Here is a 22,018-nt window from a genome sequence, read left to right as displayed (position 1 = left end):
TTTCTTTATTCTTACTATTTTCTACATTCTAGAATAATAGTGAAGACATTAAAACTATGAAATAACACATATGGAATCATGTAGTAACCTAAAACATGTTATACAAATCAAAATATATTTTATATTTGAGATTCTTCAAAGTAGCCACCCTTTGCCTTGATGACAGCTTTGCACACTCTTAGCATTCTCTCATCCAGCTTCACCTGGAATGCTTTTCCAACAGTCTTGAAGGATTTCCCACATATGCTGAGCACTTGTTGGTTGCTTTTCCTTCACTCTGCGGTCCAACTCATCCCAAACCATCTCAATTTGGTTGAGGTCAGATGATTGTGGAGGCCAGGTCATCTGATGCAGCACTCCATCACTCTCCTTCTTGGTCAAATAGCCCTTACACAGCCTGGAGGTGTGTTGGTTCATTGTTCTGTTGAAAAACAAATGATAGAACCAGATGGGATGGCGTATTGCTGCAGAATGTTGTGGTAGCCATGCTGGTTAAGTGTGCCTTGAACTCTAAATACATCACAGACAGTGTCACCAGCAAAGCACCATCACACCTCCTCCTCCGTGCTTCATGGTGGGGACTGTACATGCAGAGATCATCCGTTCACCTACTCTGCGTCTCACAAAGACACGGTGGTTGGAACCAAAAATCTCAAATTTGGACTCATCAGGCCAAAGGACAGATTTCCACCGGTCTAATGTCCATTGCCAGTGTTTCTTGGCCCAAGCAAGTCTCTTCTTATTGGTGTCATTTAGTAGTGGTTTCTTTTCAGAAAATAAGGCTCCCGAATGGTGCAGCGGTCTAAGGCACTGCATCTCAGTGCTAGAGGTGTCACTACAGACACCCAGGTTTGAATCCAGGCTGTGTCACAACTTGCCGTGATTGGGAGTCCCATGGGGCGGCGCACAATTGACCCAGTATCGTCCGCGTTTGGCCGGTGTAGGCCGTCATTGTAAATAAGAATTTGTTCTCAACTGACTTAAAAATAAAGGTTACTTTTGACCATGAAGCCCTGTTTCACACAGTCTCCTCTGAACAGTTGATGTTGAGATGTGTCTGTTACTTGACTCTGTGAAGCATTTATTTGGGCTGCAATTTCTGAGGCTGGTAACTCTAATAAACGTATCCTCTGCCGCAGAGGTAACTCTGGGTCTTCCTTTCCTGTAGTGGTCCTCATGAGAGCCAGTTTCATCATAGCACTTGAAAAAACTTTCAAAGTTCTTGAAATTTTACAGATTGACTGACCTTCATGTTTTAAAGTAATGATGGACTGTCGTTTCTCTTTGCGTATTTGAGCTGTTCTTGCCATGGACGTGGTCTTTTACCAAATAGGGCTATCTTCTGTATACCACCCTTACCTTGTCACAACACAACTGATTGGCTCAAATGCATTAAGAAGGAAAGACATTCCACAAATGAACTTTTAACAAGGCACACCTGTTAATGGAAATGCATTCCAGGTGACTACCTCATGAAGCTGGTTGAGAGAATGCCAAGAGTGTGCAAAGCTGTCATCAATGCAAAGGGTAGCAACTTTGAAGAATCTACAACTATAAAATATATGTTGATTTGTTTAACACTTTTTGGGTTACTACATGATTCCATATGTGTTATATCATAGTTTTGATGTCTTCACTATTATAGTAAATAGTAGAAATAAAGAAAAACCCTGGAATGAGTAGGTGTGTCCAAACTTATGACTGGTAATGTACATATTATTATAAGGCAGGTTAACGGTTCTTATGCCGGGATTCAGTCCATGGAGCGTTGTACCATTTAAAGGTAATTTCAGCCTTGCCTGGTTCCTCTATATATAGTAAACACAAACTCTGGTTGAAAACTAGAAATGGCAGTGGACACTGTTTCTTTAATTTAATAGCTTGAGGTAGAAATATCACCTCATCTCTCTTTTTGAGAATTTGCATTCTGAAAAAAAAAAAAAAGTATTTTATCAGCAACCCAGACGAGCAGCCTGCTATCATTGGAACTGTTAATCAGATTGCACATGTGTAACATTGATGTAATCTAAGCATGGACWTCTATAAAGCTGGACATCAGTCAGTGTGTCTATCCATTGAACAGCCGTCTGGTTGGTTGGATACTGACAGGAAAAGCTATGGGTTTTTGGGGACTACTGTCTGTAATTTTGCTGGTCCAAGATACTGCAGGTGACGTCAAGAGAAATGTATTAATTAAAATAGCATCAAATCGTTTTTAGCTTGCTTAGTCCACAGTAACATTTACATTCATCAGATAATGTTTTTTTTTTTTTTACTGGTGTTCTTTTAAATTGAGCATCATTAGCCTACATATTTGGGCATGTACATAATTGTTTTATTTTCCATCCACTGTAACCAAGAACTTCAAGCATATCTCTCTGTTTTGGCATTAGTGATCACTAAGGGCTCGATTCAATCCATATTTATAGCTCAGATTTAAATGTAAATGTAATTTCCAACTGAGACGACATATGTAGCATTTACCGCGGCATGAATGCAGTTTCTGCTAACGCGGGAACATTGCCTTTACATTTTTTATTGCACTGTTATGTAGCTCTTCAGCGCTACGAATATCACCACTAAATATAAATACATATCACCACTATATCTTCTTAAAGGGGAAATCGGCAGTTGCTACATCCATTTAGGACTTGTAAATTAAGTTGATTCTTGAAGAATATCACTTAATAAATGCCTCATGAGTTTAGTTTGTAACCCATCAGAACCCAAAGCTTTTTTCACTCCAATGTTTTTGCAAAGTWGATGTAAACAAACATTATATAGCCTCAAAACATGGTTAAAACTGTAATTGTGATATCATGGATGGTCAGTCCTTGCATCCAGAGCTCTGTCGGTGAATTTGAAAGTGGTTACAATCCTCCAGCCCAATACCCCCACTTTTTACCGAAACAGGGGTGGGGAGGAACACTTTGTTATTATTTCAACTGCTCAGATTTTCTGTTGCAGTGGCACTAACTTCAGAGTTCTGATAGGAMCAAAGTATCAGATGCAGACAGTGTTTGTACATGAAAGAGGGTCACAGTCTGGCATTCTTTCCACCCTCCAACACCTCCCTCTCTAGAATTGTTTGTGCCCCAGGCTCGGAGCTCTATCGTGGGGGGAAAGGATGCTCAAAAGGGCAGCTGGCCGTGGATAGCCTACCTGWTAATCACGGATGATACAGGCTTCTTTAGCTGTGGCGGATCCCTCCTTACTGAGGAATGGGTGCTCACCGCTGCACACTGTGTTGACCCGTAAGTGTGTTTGTGTGGGAAGGAGGTTTGCATGTTGAACTCATTATCGTGTCTGCAACCAAAATTATGTTTTTCCCGTGGTTGTAATTTTCTTAACATGTCTACAAGCAGAAACCAGTTTACAAACCAGAATGACATCATTATGATTTCAAAGGCCAAATTTGCTTGCTGGAATAGAACCGAAAGATCTGTATGTGGTTGTATGAAACATGTCAATGTCTGTGTAATGTTTTTATCCAACCTGGACTCAGGGGTAGACATGACAAAGTAAAAGTAAATCTGTAACYTGCAGATTAGTATGATATYTTACATTTCGTATGGTATCTATTCATTTGTGGATGTCCATCATCCATTTCGTATGATATGTTACAAATTACAATTCGTATGATATGTTACGAATTGCAAGTCGTACAATATGTTACGAATTTTCTAAATGTTAAGTAGTAACAAGGTAGCTAAAAAGTAGTAAGTAGTTGCAAAGTTGCTAATTAGCTAAAATGCTAAAGTTGTCCGTGATAAGATTCAAACACCCAACCTTTGGGTTGCTAGAGATTCACGTTATACCCATCCACCCCGACTAACCATCCTACTTTCGTTTTTGCCTTAAGTAACCTTATATCTTATCTAACCATACCAAACATAACATATCATTCTAATTTCAGTGTTCTAGATTGACATTTACTATGTTACACCTAGTCTATGAGACCAGGCTGTTTTATCTGTCTGCGTGTGTATTAGGAATGACAACCCTATTCCAGACCGTTCCTACATTCGTCTGGGGACACACAGCCTGAATGAGCCATCAGTGTTTTATCGATCCATCTCACGCATCGTCAGTCACCCACAGTACAAGAAACAGCATTTGGCCCTGCTGCACGACATCGCTTTGGTGAAGCTGAGTAAAAAGGTGACCTTCTCCTCCCTGGTGAAGCCCGTGACCCTGCCCAAACCGGGTGATGCCTTCCGCCCATTGTGGAATTGCTGGATCGCTGGCTGGGGCAACGTCGGGAACAATGGTGAGCAAACACACAGCAACACCGATATACAAACACTCACAGTGCCAGGTTCTAAAGCATAGCTTTGGTTGGTTTTGTCTTGATTGAATGTCAGCATTCAATTCTGAGGGTGACATTTTAGTAGTGTAAAATAATTTTGCAAAGTGCAAGATTTACCACAAACCTCATTATAAAGCGTGGTTCTAGCATTGAATGCTGATTGGCTGAAATGCTGATATGATATGACCCCCCAAAAATGTTTTACTGTTCTAATTATGTTGGTAACCAGTTTATAATAGCAATAAGGCACCTCTGGGGTTTGAGGTATATGGCTAATATACTACAGCTAATGGCTGTATCCCAGCACTCCAAGTTGTGCTTGGCCGGGGTATATTGGCCATATACCCCCCGCCCGTGCTTTATTGCAGTGTGATTTATACACTTTTATTTACTCAGGGGAACCCAATTGAGACCAGTTTCTCATTTACAATGGTGCCCCGAGGACCCCCCCCAAAATACAATCAATACAACAACAAAAAAGATAAAAACAAGTTATAATAAGCAATTGAAACATTTGCACATTGTTAAAGAAAGATTTCAAAATTAAATCACAATGCCAGATTATAACAAGATTTACTGTATCGTGTACACTTTTCACAATGTATTTTGTTTTCCTCCAGCTTCTGTTGTTTGTAGTTAGTGAGTATTTCTCCCTTAAATTTTCCCTCTCCCTGCCCTGCCCGTTCACTTCCTCCCCCACCCCTGTTTCTATCCTACATCTTACTCTTTTTCTTTTTCCCTCCCTCCAGTGGAATTGTCTGGTAATAGGACTCTCCAGGAGCTGGAGCTGCCCATCGTGAAACGGAGCACCTGTAAGCAAAAGTTTTCGGGCTTCACTGACAACATGCTGTGTGCTGGCTCCACTCCTGTCAGGTGAGTCCTCTTTCCGGGTCCCCTGATTGGTACATATACATGTCTTATACAAACACAGACCCTCCCTCTCTCTCTCACACACGTGGGCACACACACTAGTGATGTTTCAATTCCCATATCTGGTTTCAATTCCCATATCATGTTCCTTATTTCTGGTCGCTGCTTCACACCGCTCAACCTAGATTCTAGAACCAGTCACTTTCTACTTTGTGACACTCTCACACAAAAAAAACTGGAACAGAAGGGTTGATGCTTGCAGTTTACTAAGGAGCTACTATTACATAGTCAATAATTTGTTTAAATTTTTTTTTTACAACAGACCTGGGTTCCAATACATGTTTAATTAAAGTATTTATATTTTAAATATGTATTTTCTGTGTATTTTCTAATAATTTCCTATACATTATATTTTAAACTATTTTGAAATACTTGTTTCCAAATACATTTAAAATACCCATGGGTTCAAATGCATGGAGTATTTAAATATTTCAAATACATGTGTCAGCGATTGGGTGCAGAGATGTCAGGCGCAGGACACAGGTTTGAGCAAAACAACTGAGTTTACTCAACAACAAAAAACAAGGAATATTCCAATAAGGAAAATACATACAAAATAACACCTACAACAACCACTAAGACACCAACAATCACGGACAGAACAGAAAGGTATGCCAGAGGGTTAAATAAGAGGGTCCTCTTTAATCATCTGGGCCAGGGGTTCCGATATCAAAGTATACAGCAGGAGAGACAGGGGACATCCTTGTCTGACATCCATGATCACTACATGCCAAGCATGTGCACAAATAGGGCTCCACCAGTGCTCGAGCATTTTGCCCCTACTATGAGTAAGTGCCCTTTTGCCCTCCTATCAGCTCGGGAATTGTTTAGTTGATGAATTACTTTATAGTCTCTTTAAAAATATAGATTTMAAATGTAACGAATTGCTCATAAAATTTCTCTTGAATCTTGAAAAATATCTCCTTCCCCACACTCCCACCTCAAGCGTGCACTTGCCTGACTTCTGCATGTAGTGAGCTGTACAGTAATTGGCTGTTTAATTGGAGTTTGAATACTTGTAGGTTACTTTTGAGTTTGACCTGTCATGTACGTCTCTTACTGTTATGGACAGAGAAGGGGGCAATTCACGTGTTTGTTAGTAAGAGGCAGACGCAAACTCAAATCAAGTAAAAAATAGTTTGTTTTGACAGCATAGCTAACTAGCTAGCTAACTAGCAGATTTACATCATAATTTGCTATGCTCAGCTGATAGCCTCTTTTCCCAATGTCACTCATTATCCCACTGGGCACACAGTGGTTGAATCAACATTGTTTACATGTAATTTGAATGAAATTATTTTGAACCAACATGGAAAAGACGTTGAATTGACGTATGTGCCCAGTGGGACGTCTCTAGTTAGTACCCTACTAGGAGTCACTGGCATGAGTGTGTTGTTGCATGAAGTAAATAGGCCATTGCAACAAAACAAAAACAAATTTGATATAGAAACAGTTTGTAAATTATGAATTTCGAGTTATGAATTTTCTGGCTGCATTTTTTTGTTTGTTGAGAACCTGCATCCCCAAAGGTCTGTGTCTGACCATGCTACATGCAGCAAAGTTTAATGGGATCGTGGTGGAAACTAGTGATGCACCGATATGACATTTTTGGCCGATACCGATATCCAATATTTTCCTTGCCCCCCCAAAAAACTATACCGATAAGCGATATAAAAAATGTTGGCCTTTTAAGCATTCTAGTACAGTTAAATAGTTAACACACACATGGACGCAGCGGTTTAAGGCACTGCATCTCAATGCAAGAGGAATCACTACAATCCCTGGTTTGAATCCAGGCTGTATCACATCCGGCCGTGGTTGGGAGTCCCATAGGGCGCCGCACAATTGGCCCAGTGTCGTCCGGGTTTGGCCAGGGTAGGCCGTCATTGTAAATAAGATTTCGTTCTTAACTGACTTGCCTAGTAAAATAAAGGTTACACACACACACCACACTGACCAAAAAGTAATTTWTTTGGCATTTACTGTACGTACAGTTGAAGTCGGAAGTTTACATACACGTAAGTTGGAGTCACTAAAACTCGTTTTTCAACCACTCCACAAATTTCTTGTTACAAACTATAGTTTTGGCAAGTCGGTTAGGACATCTACTTTATCTATGACACAAGTAATTTTTCCAAGAATTGTTTACAGACAGATTATTTCACTTATAATTAACTTTATCACAATTCCAGTGGGTCAGAAGTTTACATACACTAAGTTGACTGTGCCTTTAAACAGCTTGGAAAATTCCAGAAAATGATTTCATGGCTTTAGAAGCATCTGATAGGCTAATTGACATCATTTGAGTCAATTGGAGGTGTACCTATGGATGTATTTCAAGGCCTACCTTCAAACTCAGTGCCTCTTTGCTTGACATCATGGGAAAATCATAAGAAATAAGCCAAGACCTCAGAAAAAAAATTGTAGATCTCCACAAGTCTGGTTCATCCTTGGGAGTTATTTCCAAACGCCTGAAGGTACCACGTTCATCTGCACAAACAATAGTACGCAAGTATATACACCATGGGAGCACGCAACCGTCATACCGCTCAGGAAGGAGACGCGTACTGTCTCCTAGAGATGAATGTACTTTGGTGCGAAAAGTGCAAATCAATCCCTGTCACGACTTCTACCGAAGTCGGTTCCTCTCCTTATTCTGGCGGTGTTCAGCAGTCGACGTCACCGGTCTTCTAGCCATTGCCGATCCATTTWAAATTTTCCATTTGCTTTGTCTTGTTTTCCCACACACCTGGATTTCATTCCCTCATTATGTGTTGTGTATTTAACCCTCTGTTCCCCCCATGTCTTTGTGTGGTATTGTTTGTTGTAAGTGCTTGTGCACATGTTGACTGGTTTTGTACCCAAGTTGTTATTTTCTTGATACCAGTTACGCACCTCTTACAATCCCAGAACAACAGCAAAGGACCTTGTGAAGATGCTGGAGGAAACAGGTACAAAAGTATCTATATTCACAGTAAAATGAGTCCTATATCGACATAACCTGAAAGGCCGCTCAGCAAGGAAGAAGACACTGCTCCAAAACTGCCATTCTGTCACGGCCGTCGAAAGAACTGGACCAAAGCGCAGCGTAGATATTCCTTTTATTTAGAATGACGCCAACAAAACAATAAACAATACCAAAACGACCGTGAAGCTTAAGGGCATATAGTGCCACAAACAAAGACAACTTCCCACACAGAAAGGAGGGAAAAGGGCTACCTAAGTATGGTTCCCAATCAGAGACAACGATAGACAGCTGTCCCTGATTGAGAACCATACCCGGCCAAAACAAAGAAATACAAAAACATAGAAAATAGAACATAGAATGCCCACCCAAATCACACCCTGACCAAACCCAAAATAGAGACATAAAAAGCTCTCRAAGGTCAGGGCGTGACACATAAAAAAGCCAGATTACGGTTTGCAACTGCACATGGCGACAAAGATCGTACTTTATGGAGAAATGTCCTCTGGTCTGATGAAACAAAAATAGAACTGTTTGGCCATTATGTTTGGAGGAAAAGGGGGACGCTTGCAAGCCGAAGAACACCATCCCAACCGTGAAGCATGGGGTGGCAGCAGCATATTGTGGGGGTGCTTTGCTGCAGGGAGGACTGGTGCACTTCACAAAATAGATGGCAGACCACGATGTCTTGCTCCCAGACAAACTAAAAAACTTCTTTGCTCGCTTTGAGGACAATACAGTGCCACTGACACGGCCCGCTACCAAAACCTGCGGGCTCTCCTTCACTACAGCCAACATGAGTAAAACATTTAAACGTGTTAACCCTCGCAAGGATGCCGGCCCAGACGGCATCCCCAGCCGCGTCCTCAGAGCATGCTCAGACCAGCTGGCTGGTGTGTTTACGGAAATATTCAATCAATCCTTATCCCAGTCTGCTGTTCCCACATGCTTCAAGAGGGCCACCATTGTTCCTGTTCCCAAGAAAGCGAAGGTAACTGAGCTAAATGACTATCGCCCCGTAGCACTCACTTCAGTCATCATGAAGTGCTTTGAGAGACTGGTCAAGGACCATATCACCTCCACCCTACCTGACACCCTAGACCCACTCCAATTTACTTACCGGCCCAATAGGTCCACAGACAAGCGCAATCGTAATCACACTGCACACTGCCCTAACCCATCTGGACAAGAGGAATACCTATGTAAGAATGTTGTTCATCGACTACAGCTCAGCATTTAACACCATAGTACCCTCCAAACTCGTCATCAAGCTCGAGACCCTGGGTCTCGAACCCGCCCTGTGCAACTGGGTCCTGAACTTCCTGACGGGCCGTCCCCAGGTGGTGAGGGTAGGTAACAACATCTCCACCCCGCTGATCCTCAACACTGGGGCCCCATAACGGTACGTTCTCAGCCCTCTCCTGTACTCCTGTTCACCCATGACTGCGTGGCCATGCACGCCTCCAACTCAATCATCAAGACTACAACAGCAGTAGGCTTGATTACCAACAACGACGAGACGGCCTACAGGGAGGAGGTGAGGGCCCTCGGAGTGTGGTGTCAGGAAAATAACCTCACACTAAATGTCAACAAAACAAAGGAGATGATCGTGGACTTCAGGAAACAGCAGAGGGAGCACCCCCCTATCCACATCGACGGGARAGCAGTGGAGAAGGTGGAAAGTTTTAAGTTCCTCGGTGTACACATCACGGACAAACTGAAATGGTCCACCCACACAGACAGCGTGGGGAAGAAGGCGCAGCAGAGCCTCTTCAACCTCAGGAGGCTGAAGAAATTCGGCTTGTCACCAAAAACACTCACAAACTTTTACAGATGCACAATCGAGAGCATCCTGTCGGGCTGTATCACCGCCTGGTACGGCAACTGCTCCGCCCACAACCGTAAGGCTCTCCAGAGAGTAGTGAGATCTGCACAACGCATCACCGGGGGCAAACTACCTGCCCTCCAGGACACATACACCACCCGATGTCACAGGAAGGCCAAAAAGATCATCAAGGACAACAACCTCCCGAGCCACTGCCTGTTCACCCCGCTATCATCCAGAAGGCGAGGTCACTACAGTTGCATCAAAGCGGGGTCCGAGAGACTGAAAAACAGCTTCTATCTCAGTGGCTGCTGCCAACATACTGACTCATCTCTAGCCACTTTAATAATGAAAAAATGTATGTAATACATGTATCACTAGCCACTTTAAACAATTCCACTTTATATAATGTTTACATACCCTACATTACTCCTCTCATAGGTATATACTGTACTCTATACCATCTACTGCATCTTGCCTATGCCGTTCGGCCATCGCTCATTCATATATTTTTATGTACATGTTCTTATTCATTCCTTTACACTTGTGTGTATAAGGTAGTTGTTGTGACATTGTTAGGTTAGATTACTTGTTAGATATTACTGCATGGTCGGAACTAGAAGCACAAGCATTTCGCTACACTCACATTAACATCTGCTAACCCTGTGTATGTGACAAATAAAATCTGATTTGATTTTAAATATGTGGATATATTGAAGCAACATCTCAAGACATCAGTCAGGAAGTTAAAGCTTGGTCGCAAATGGGTCTTCCAAATGGACAATGACCCCAAGCATACTTCCAAAGTTGTGGCAAAATGGCTTAAGGACAACCAAGTCAAGGTATTGGAGTGGCCATCACAAAGCCCTGACCTCAATCGTATAGAAAATTTGTGCGAGCAAGGAGGCCTACAAACCTGAATGAGTTACACCAGCTCTGTCAGGAGTAATGGGCCAAACTTCACCCAACTTATTGTGGAAGGCTACCCAAAACGTTTGACCCAAGGTAAACAATTTAAAGGCAATGCTACCAAAAACGAATTGAGTGTATGTAAACTTCTGACCCACTGGGAATGTGATGAAAGAAATAAAAGCTGAAATAAATCATTCTCTCTAGTATTATTCTGACATTTCACATTCTTAAAATACAGTGGTGATCCTAACTGACCTAAGACAGGGAATTTTTACGAGGATTAAATGTCAGGAATTGTGAAAAACTGAGTTTAAATGTATTTGGCTAAGGTGTATGTAAACTTCAACTGTACATCCTCTCCCTTTGTTCACTGGAAATAATCACAGGAGTGAGTAACTTGAGAGAATCACTGAGGACAGGGGAGCATGAGAATCTACTATATACCTCTCAGGATAACATCTATGATTTATCCTCTTTGAATAAACCAATTTTCTTCCCCCTGATTTGCTTTGGGGTCTGTGTTATTAAAGAATGACATCAACTGCTAACAATAGTATTGTCCTCACTAAAGGGCCTGTGAAAGGAAGCTACTAGATTATTCAGACACAGCCACAGTGTGTCCTCAAGGTAAGGAGGTGTTGAAAGTGCACCCCAGGGATCGGCAAGAGAGGAAGAAGTCCTCGCGGAAGTTGCACATCATAGCGTGGAGCTCTGGGTGCTGCTGCAGGTACTCCACATTCAACTCCTACTGTAAGACACACACACACACACACGTCAGGTCGTGTTGGAAACGTAGGGGTTAGTGTTTTGTGTGCGTTCTTGTGTACAGTCGTGGCCAAAAGCTTTGACAATGACACAAATATTAATTTTCACAGTCTGCTGCCTCAGTTTGTATGATGGCAATTTGCATATACTCCAGAATGTTATGAAGAGTGATCAGATGAATTGCAATTAATTGCAAAGTCCCTCTTTGCCATGCCAATGTACTGAATCCCCCAAAAACATTTCCACTGCATTTCAGCCGTGCCACAAAAGAACCAGCTGACATCATGTCAGTGATTCTCTCGTTAACACAGGTGTGAGTGTTGACGAGGACAAGGCTGGAAATCACTCTGTCATGCTGATTGAGTTCGAATAACAGACTGGAAGCTTCAAAAGGAGGGTGGTGCTTGGAATCATTGTTCTTCCTCTGTCAAACATGGTTACCTGCAAGGAAACACGTGCCATCTTCATTGCTTTGCACAAAAAGGGCTTCACAGGCAAGGATATTGCTGCCAGTAAGATTGCACCTAAATCAACCATTTATCGGATCATCAAGAACTTCAAGGAGAGCGGTTCAAGTTGTTATTTGGAAGGAAGGACTGCCAGGGCCGGCCCAAGAAAGTTCCAGCAAGCACAGGACCGTCTCCTAAAGTTGATTCAGCTGCGGATCGGGGCACCACCAGTACAGAGCTTGCTCAGGAATGGCAGCAGGCAGTGTGAGTGCATCTGCACGCATAGTGAGGTGAAGACTTTTGGAGGATGGCCTGGTGTCAAGAAGGGCAGCAAAGAAGCCACTTCTCTCCAGGAAAAACATCAGGGACAGACTGATATTCTGCAAAAGGTACAGGATGACTGCTGAGGGACTTGGGTAAAGTCATTTTCTCTGATGAAATCCCCTTTCTGATTGTTTGGGGGCATCCGGGAAAAAAGCTTGTCCGGGAGAAGACAAGTGTGAGCCTACCATCAGTCTGTGTCATGCCAAACAGTAAAGCATCCTGAGACCATCTGCATGTGTTGGGTTCTCCTCAGCAACGGAGTGGCTCACTCACAATTTTCCCAAGAACAAAGCCATTGAAAAAAATGGTACCTACACATCCTCCGGAGCAACTCCTCTCAAACCATCCAGAACAGTTCTGGTGAACGAACAATACCTTTTCCAGCATGATGGAGCAACCATTGTCATAAGCAAAAGTTAACTCAAGTGCCTCGGGGAAAAACATCGATATTTTGGGTCCATGGCCAGGAAAACTCCCCAGACCTTAATCCCATTGAAACTTGTGTTCAATCCTCAAAAGCGGATGGACAACAAAAAACCCACAAATTCTGACAAACTCCAAGCATTGATTATGCACAAAATGGGCTTTGCCATTCAGTCAGGATGTTGGCCCAGAAGTTAATTGACAGCATGCCAGGGCGGATTGCAGAGGTCTTGAAAAAGAAGGGTCAACACTGCAAATATTGACTCTTTGCATCAACAATAAAAGCCGTTGACACTTATGAAATGCTTGTAATTATACTTCAGTATTCCATAGTAACATCTGACAAAAATATCTAAAGACACTGAAGCAGCAAACTTTGTGAAAATTTATATTTGTGTTATTCTCAAAACTTTTGGCCACGACTGTATTTGTGTACCTATGTGTACTTGGAGTGGGACCAGCAAGAGCCTCAAGTTGACGTAGAGCCAATCTGCACATGGCTGGCCAGGTGCCTAAACAGAAACAGGTTTGACATCACAAAGGGGGAAAATGAAGACTGGAGCAGTGGTGTCCGGTATGTAAATAAAATTAGCTTGATAGACTGTACAAGTAGAGTGACGTCCTCCAACCCGTCAAGGAAGAAGTAACAGTGCCAACACTGCCAAGTGGCTGGAATGTCATCCACTGAGTCCACTGTCCTCTCCACCCCAAACACCTCCACTCCCACCATCTGCTGTCTGCACCCCAGAGCCCTCTGATGATAGATAGACCACACATTAAGCACAAAACAAAGTCAAATCAAACACAATTTAGAACACACACACTTCACAGTGAATATACTTACACTACATAACTAAAAGTATGTGGAGACCTGCTCATCGAACATCTTATTCCAAAATCATGGACATTAATATGAAGTTGGACCCCCTTTGCTGCGATAACATCCTCCAATCTTCTGGGAAGGCTTCCACTATGTTGGAACATTGCTGCGAGGAATTATTCCATTCAGCCACAAGAACATTAGTGAGTTCGGAAGCGGATGTTGGGCGATTAAGCCTGGCTCGCGTCAGCATTCCAATTCATCCTAAATATGTTCTGTGGGGTTGAGGTCAGGGCTCTGTGTAGGCCAGTCAAGTTCTTCCACACCAATCTCGACAAACCATTTCTGAATGGACCTCGCTTTGTGCACAGGGGAATTGTCATGCTGAAACAGGAAAGGGCCTTCCCGAAATTGTTGCCAAAAAGTTGGAAACACAAAATCGTCTAGAATGTCATTGTTTGCTGTAGCGTTAAGATATCCCTTCACTGGAACTAAGGGGCCTAGCCTGAACCATGAAAAATAGCCCCAGACCATTATTCCTCCACCGAACTTTACAGTTGGCACTATCCATTCAGGCAGGTAGCGTTCCGCTGGCATCCGCCAAACCCAGATTTGTTCGTCTGACTGCCAGATGGTGAAGCGTGATTCATCACACCAGAGAACGCGTTTCCACGGCTCCAGAATCCAATGGCGGCGAGGTTTACACCACTACAGCCGARGCTTGACATTGTGCATGGTGAGCTTAGGCTTGTGTGCGGCCGCTTGACCAATGAAACCACTTTTATGAAGCTCCCGACGAACAGTTCTTGTGCTGACGTTGTTTCAAGAGGCAGTTTGGAACTTGGTAGTGAGTGTTGCAACCAAAGGACAGACAATTTTTACGTGCTTCAGCAATCGGCGGTCCCGTTCTGTGAGCTTGTGTGGCCTACCACTTCGCGGTTGAGCCATTGTTCCTTCTACACATTTCCACTTCACAATAAAAGCACTTACAGTTGACCGGGGCAGCTCTAGCAGGTGCCACATTGTCACGTGAGTTCTTCAGTAAGGCCATTCTACTGCCAATGTCTATGGAGATTGCATGGCTGTGTGCTCGATTTAATACACCTGTCAGCAACGGGTGTGGTTGAAATAGCTGAATCCACACATTTGAAGAGGTGTCCACCTACTTTTATAAATATAGTGTACCATGGCATTGTTGAATACTTGTTTCTGTTTGGATTGAAGGGCATTCTAGAGCGTGCATTATTTCCCTATAATGCACAGTATATTTGCACTGTAAATACTGTAACTTGAGTCCATTATCCTATAGCCCTCTGAAGCAGCCCACTGGACAGGCCAAGCAAGGTCTTTCTCTTCTTTGTGGCAGGGGTGTGTGTGTGTACATGCACGTGAGCATTCATTGGGTCCTACAGACAAGCCATAGACTGGCACTGCCCCTTCATGTCTTAGGAGGGGTGGGGATAGGGAGGACACATCAGATATTACTCCTCCATCCTTTAGTCTGTTTTTACCCCCTCCATCCTCCTTCCCACATCCCGCTATCCAGAAGGGAGGGCGTTTGAGTAATGTGGCCCCCACAGGGGCCCTCTGGGGTGGCGTTGGGCGCCTCAGTTCGTGGCACTGATGTTGTATGCGCTGGAGGTGGAGGGCGTGGAGCCTGACGCCAACGGCCCAGGTCCGGTGGCCAGGGCCTTGCAGAAGGGGGGCATGAGGAAGGGGTCTTGGGCCAGCTGCAGCACGTCGATGCACTCCTCCTTGTGGTAGGCCAGGTAGCGGCGGGTGAAGGCCTGACGGAGTGAGATGTTGATTTGTTTTTTAGGGGGTAGATCAGCTTTAATATTACATAGAGATTGTGGCTTCCATCAATGTAATTGTCTGCATCATTTCCAATCCCCCAATAGATAGATAGATAGGTAGACACACACACACACACACACACACACACACACAGTACCAGTTAAAAATTTGGACACGCCTACTCATTCAAGGGCTTTTCTTTATTTTTACTATTTTCTACATTGTAGAATAATAGTCTAGACATCAAAACTATGAAATAACACATTTGGAATCATGTAGTAACTCAAAGTGTTAAACAAATCGTTTTTTTTTTCTTTTTTCAAAGCAGCCACCCTTTGCCTTGATGACAGCTTTGCACACTCTTGACATTCATTTAACCAGCTTCATGAGGTATTCACCTGGAATGCATTTAATGAACAGGTGTGCCTTGTTAAAAGTTAATTTGTGGAATTTCTTTCCTTCTTAATGTGTTTGAGCCAATCAGTTGTGTTGTGACAAGGTAGGGGTGGTATACAGAAGATAGCCCTATTTGGTGAAAGACAAAGTGGGGTGGCAGGTAGCCTAGTGGTTAGAGTGTTTGGCTAGTAACTGAAAGGTTGCTGGATCGAATCCCTGAGCTGACAAGATCAACATCTCTCGTTCTGCTGCTGAATAAGGCAGTTGCCTCACTGTTCCCAACAATCCATCATCACTTTCAGACATGAAAGGCAGTCATTACAGAACATTCAAAGTTTCTTCAAGTGCAGTCGCTGTCACGATCGTCTTGCGGTGAGAGATTGGACCAAGGCGCAGCGTGTGAAAAATACATCTTCTTTTATTTAGAAGAGAGAAAACACGAAACGAACACTATAACCAAACTAACAAAATAACAAACTGACGACCGTGAAGCTATGATGACAAATAGTGTTGACACAAACACTACATGTAGACATAGACAATTACCCACAAATGCATGATGCCCATGGCTGCCTTAAATATGGCTCCCAATCAGAGACAAATGAAAGACATCTGTCTCTGATTGAGAACCACTCAGGCAACCATAGACATACCTAGAAACATTCACTCAACCATAGACATACCTAGAAACGTTCACTCAACCATAGACATACCTAGAAACATTCACTCAACACAAACTCATACACTAAACCCAACACCCCCTTTACCATATAACCACCCAAAACGACAAAACACAGACATTCCCCATGTCACACCCTGACCTAACTAAAATAATAAAGAAAACAAAGAATACCAAGGCCAGGGCGTGACAGTCGCAAAAACCATCAAGCGCTTTGATGAAACTGGCTCTCATGAGGACCCCCACAGGAAAGGAAGAGTTACTTCTGCTGCACAGGATAAATTCATTAGAGTTAACTGCACCTCAGATTATAGCCCAAATAAATGCTTCACAGAGTTCAAGTAACAGATGTGTCTGACAATCAACTGTTCAGAGGAGACTGTGTGAATCAGGCCTTCATGGTCAAATTGCTGCAAAGAAACCCCTAATAAAGGACACCAATAAGAAGAAGAGACTTGCTTGGGCCAAGAAACACAAGCAATGAACATTAGACTGGTGGAAATCTGTCCTTTGGTCTGATGAGTCTAAATTTGAGATTTGGTTCCAACCGCCGTGTCTTTGTAAGACGCGGAGTAGGTGAACGGATGATCTCTGCATGTGTGTTTCCCACCGTGAAGGATGGATGAGGAGGTGTGATGGTTGTAACCAACAAGTGAGGTCTCAAATTAAAATGTACAATACATGAACACACTTACCGCTGGCTACTATATGGAGACAAACAACAAACATTTTTTAATGAGCTGTGAAAAAAAGATGTGAACTATTTCAATGCTCATCTAGACTGGCCCAAGCAACCCCATGAATAAGCCATGTTGTATATTTGGTACATTCCACTCTCTCTTTCTTCGTGTATGTGTAGACCTACCACTTATATACAGGGGCCTGTGTCTCTTGGACAACAAGTTCGACCATGCCATGGTGGCCTTCCTGGACTGTGTGCAGCAGTTCAAGGAGAGGTGGAGAAGGAATAGGGGATTCTGCCTGCCCTACAGGTCAGTCAACCAGTCTAGCAACCATCGAATTATAATTTGTAATCATCTATGGTATGTTATCCGACGAGACCAAGGATTAAGCTGTCAAAACTGACCAACTTCAGTTTATTGTGTAAATGGTAATTATACAACTAAATTAATTAGTTATTTACTTAATTTTTCCAATTCATTAAAATAAATCACTCCTTTTCATATTCAATTTGACAAATACGTTCCATTGTTCTTAATATTCATTTATTCTACTTTCCTTCACTAGTAACACATCTGACAAAATGATTTAGTTGAGTATTTGGATTTGATTTTATTGAGTGTTTTATACAGATGTTTCTGTAGATTTGAGGAACTGCTGAACACTGTTGGTTTAGACGTTTCTTTGGATACAATACTGCCCCTAGTAGTACTGCCTCTTATTGGAACCCTCACAATTCTAAGGTAGAAGTCCTAATTGGCAGCAGGTGTTTAGCAGTCACTGTATGTCTGTCTGTTCAATTCTAAATAAAAAGAGCGACAGACTCAGTCCCTTGGTGCATCACACCACGGATCGTTTCACGTAGCCAGCCAGTTCAGTGCCTTTGAGCCGGTGCCTGGAGTCATAGACCCCCCGTCTAGAGTCTTGGAGGAGAGCTTGGCACAGATCTCGTTGTGTTTCTCCAGGCGACTAGGATCAACAGACCGGCCCCAGTGCTCACACTGCTTCAGCTTTTGAGTTGGCTGCACTCATCCCAAATTACGTTTCAACACCACCTGAATGAATGGATATTAGAGATGGGCCAACATAATGGGCACTGGGCAACAAAGACAAGATATACAATATGTACAAACCAGATGAGGCAGATGGAGGACCTCATTTATTGGGCTCATTGTAATAGGTGGAATAGAATAAAAGGAACGGTATCACACACATCAATCACATGGAAACCACGTTTGATTCCGATCAATTCATTCATTCCAGCCATTACAACGATCCTATCCTCCATAAACTCCTCCCATCACCTCCTCTTGATACAAACGCACGTGATCACCAACATACACTAGATCAGCATGAGTATGCTTTGAATGTCAAACTACTTTACCTGTCTGTCCTCCTTTTTCTCTTCCATGTTCAAACCCTTCTTGACTTCCTTTGGCTTGCTCACAGTGTATCTCGTGGCTGTCTGCTTTGGCTTGATTTGTTCTCCATTCTCCCACCTCTTTACTCCTCTTCTTCCTCTTCTTCGTTACTCTTATCATCTCCCATAGGTCATAATCCACCTTCATCAGGCAAATCTCCTGATGAACTTCTCCACCTTTTTTCTCAACCGTTCTTTGACTTTTTTCTCCTCCAAAGCCTGAGCATCCATCTTGGCCCCACTCTTAATCAGTTTCAGTTCTTGGGTGACACTGATCAGCTTGGCCTTCATATATGCCATCACCTGCTCAGCCTCTGAGCAAAAGACATCCCATACCATCTCATCGGGGCATGGCGGTAGATCCTGTACAGTTAGGGTCTGAGTCTTGAACTGAACGTGTTTCTTCACAACCTGCCTTCTGTACGTTGAAGCAGCAGGACGAGGGCTGCCTGGTCTGACTGGCTGGAATGGCTTCTTCTTGACATCATTGTTTGGCACAGTGACTCTGGCTCTAATGGGAGGCAGTGGCATCTTGGCGGCCATATTGGCTCCATGGACTGCCTTCAATGGCTTGGCACTATGGAGGTAGATGTCTTTCACCACGCAGGTTTGATCCCTCTTGGTATGGATGGGTTGCAGTGGCTTCCGGATGGGAGGAATAGTAGCCTTCCCTGACTGCTGAGATGTTGGAGCTACATGCAGTGGTTGACTCTTCCCATTGCAGATGGACCTCTTTTTCTGCAGTACTGGGATTCTGGAGGGAGGATGTGGTTTCTTTTCCACAGCCTTCAAACTGGCAAGTCGCTGCAGAGCACCCTTTCTTTCTTCAGTCAACTCCAGTGCTAGGATTCTGGAGGGGTTTAAACTATTTTGTTTGAGTGCTGGAAGCTTCTCAGTGGCCTTGGGTTGAGATGGCAGGGCAGGCTGAACGGAGTTGCTACTGGCAGCTCCAAGGTTCCCTGTTAAGGCATTTTCTTCCTGTAGCGGCTGCAAGAATCTCCTCATCATCAAGGAGATTGACAGTGGCATTCTTCTAACCTCGTTCTGCAACTAAGTTTTTGTCTAGTAGCACTTTCTATATTATATGGTGATCTACTGTGTTAACTATGTCTCAGGAGGAATCTGCTAGATTGCTGAAATAGAACACTAGTATCCAAGACAATCAGATACCAGAATGTTCAAACAGAACATTTGGAATTTATTGATCAGTTGTGACATCATAATTAAAAGAATCCCTTATTGTAAGTGTTTCTAAAATTCCCTATGGGGAGAAATGAATGGTGGAAATATGGTTGGAACCATTTCCTTGTTTGACCGCTATGTTTTATGGGTATTATGACTCATACTGTGGTACTCTATTGTACTTACACAAATAACTGGAGTTGGTCAGCTTTTGACAGCTTAATCCATTCTCTCTGCATGATCATTTGCCTCCAACTACTCACTAGCATGAGAAATCTGCAGATTATTTTGTTTTACCGTACTGGCCTTAAAATAAATGGTTTGACTTTTAACGCACCTTTTTCTGTTATGGGTCAGGATGGATGTCGAGAAGGGCAAGATTGAGGACACGGGAGGCAGCGGCAGCTTCTACTCCATCAAGACCCAGTTCAACTCGGAAGGGGCAGTGGACCAAGGCGCTCAAGTTCATGTTGACCTCAAGTGGGTCCTGGCGTGGGTGTCGTCTCAGTTATACAACTGATAGAGGAGGAAGATCAGGAATCACCCAAGGTGTGCCCCTTGACCCTTCTAAAACCACCATTTCGTCACATTGTGTGAGTATCAAAAGTTCTACTTCTACAATGCTCTCCTTGCTTCCCTATGATGTTTTGAGAGGGCGGGGAGAAGACTGGAGGAAGGACTTTTGAGATTCACCACTGGTGTGAGTTCCAATCCAATAAGTCTTGTTTCCTTGTTTGATTTCCATATTGACCATTTGAAAGGACAAGATAAAAACGGTTAAATTGTACACATTCAAGTCCACCTGCACTCATAGGTGTTAGGAAGGGAGCTATCTGAGACTTTTGGAGCACATTCCAGGATTGAGTCCTAATAGTAGCTAAGTGGCTTCTGGTTGTGTCTTTTCCTTCATATGCACATATCTTATGACACTGGATAGGTGAAAGCTGTTGTTTCCAATTGACATGTTCAATTCTTAAAGATCAGTACACATGAAGGGAAGGAGAGAAGGACACATTGAACTACTGAGATGCAGTACTGGAATGGGTTCTTATGTATCACATGCTTCTTACTTTGCTCCAGAAGCAAAACTGGAGAGTCACAAATCTGCTTTTCTGCCTATTTTTCTTCAATTGGTTTGTGTCTTTGTTGTTCAACTCCACTGTAGCCACAGAATAATGTACATTTATTATGTTTTAATAGGTTTTCTTTTACTGTGCTGACAAGGTAAAGATGGTTTAACCTCTCTTGGGTACGTGAGACGTTAGCGTCACACCTGTTCAACAGCCAGTGAAACTGCTGGGTGCCAAATTCAAATACAGAAATTCTCATWATAAAAATTCAGAAAACAAAACATATTTTACATAGGTTTAAAGATGAACTTCTTGTGAATCCAACCATGGTGTCAGATTTTAAAAATGCTTTATGGCGAAAGCATACCTTACGATTATTTGAGAACATAGCCCACTAGACAAATCATTACAAACAGTAACCAGCCAAGTAGAAGAGTTACACAAGTCAGAAATAGAGATAAAATGAATCCCTTACCTTTGATGATCTTCATATGGTTGCACTCAGGAGACATTAATTTACTCAATAAATGTTCCTTTTGTTCGATAAAGTCTCTTTATATCCCAAAATCTCAGTTTTGTTCGCGGGTTTTCTTCAGTAATCCACAGGCTCAACCGCAGACAAAAAATCTAAATTGTATCCGTAAAGTTCATAGAAACATGTCAAACGATGTTTATATTCAATCCTCAGGTTGTTTTTAGGGTAAATAATCGATAATATTTCAACCGGACAATAACGTCGTCAATTTAAAAGGTAAACAAGAAAGGCGCTCTCTCGGTCTCGCGCATGAAAAAGCTCTGTGACACTTTAGGGTTCACTCATTCAGACTGCTCTTACTTCCTTATTTTTCAGAATACAAGCCTGAAACAATTTCTAAAGACTGTTGACCTCTAGTGGAAGGCATAGAACCTGCAATTTGAGTCCTAAGTCAATGGATACTGTAATGGCATTGAATAGAACACTACAAAACCACAAAATAAACTACTTCCTGAATGGATTTTTCTCAGGTTTTCGCCTGCCAAATCCGTTCTGTTATACTCACAGACACTATTTTAACAGTTTTGGAAACTTTA

At 42.7% G+C, this 22,018-nt stretch overlaps 1 protein-coding gene across 1 annotated transcript; it reads left to right on the top strand.

Moving 5' to 3' along the window:
• The first annotated feature begins 2,088 nt into the window (after positions 1-2,088).
• LOC111981725 (tryptase delta-like) lies at positions 2,089-5,186 on the top strand. Its single transcript, XM_070449716.1, has 4 exons — positions 2,089-2,169; positions 3,083-3,254; positions 3,993-4,270; positions 5,059-5,186. Exons 1-4 carry the CDS (start codon positions 2,118-2,120, stop codon positions 5,184-5,186), a joined length of 630 nt encoding a protein of 209 aa, XP_070305817.1. The 5' UTR covers positions 2,089-2,117.
• Positions 5,187-22,018: the final 16,832 nt, after the last annotated feature.

The sequence above is a fragment of the Salvelinus sp. IW2-2015 genome, linkage group LG20 (assembly GCF_002910315.2).
Source record: "Salvelinus sp. IW2-2015 linkage group LG20, ASM291031v2, whole genome shotgun sequence".
Taxonomy (NCBI): domain Eukaryota; kingdom Metazoa; phylum Chordata; class Actinopteri; order Salmoniformes; family Salmonidae; genus Salvelinus; species Salvelinus sp. IW2-2015.
Note: the sequence above shows the minus strand (reverse complement) of the source record. Positions and strands in the feature narration are given on the sequence as shown.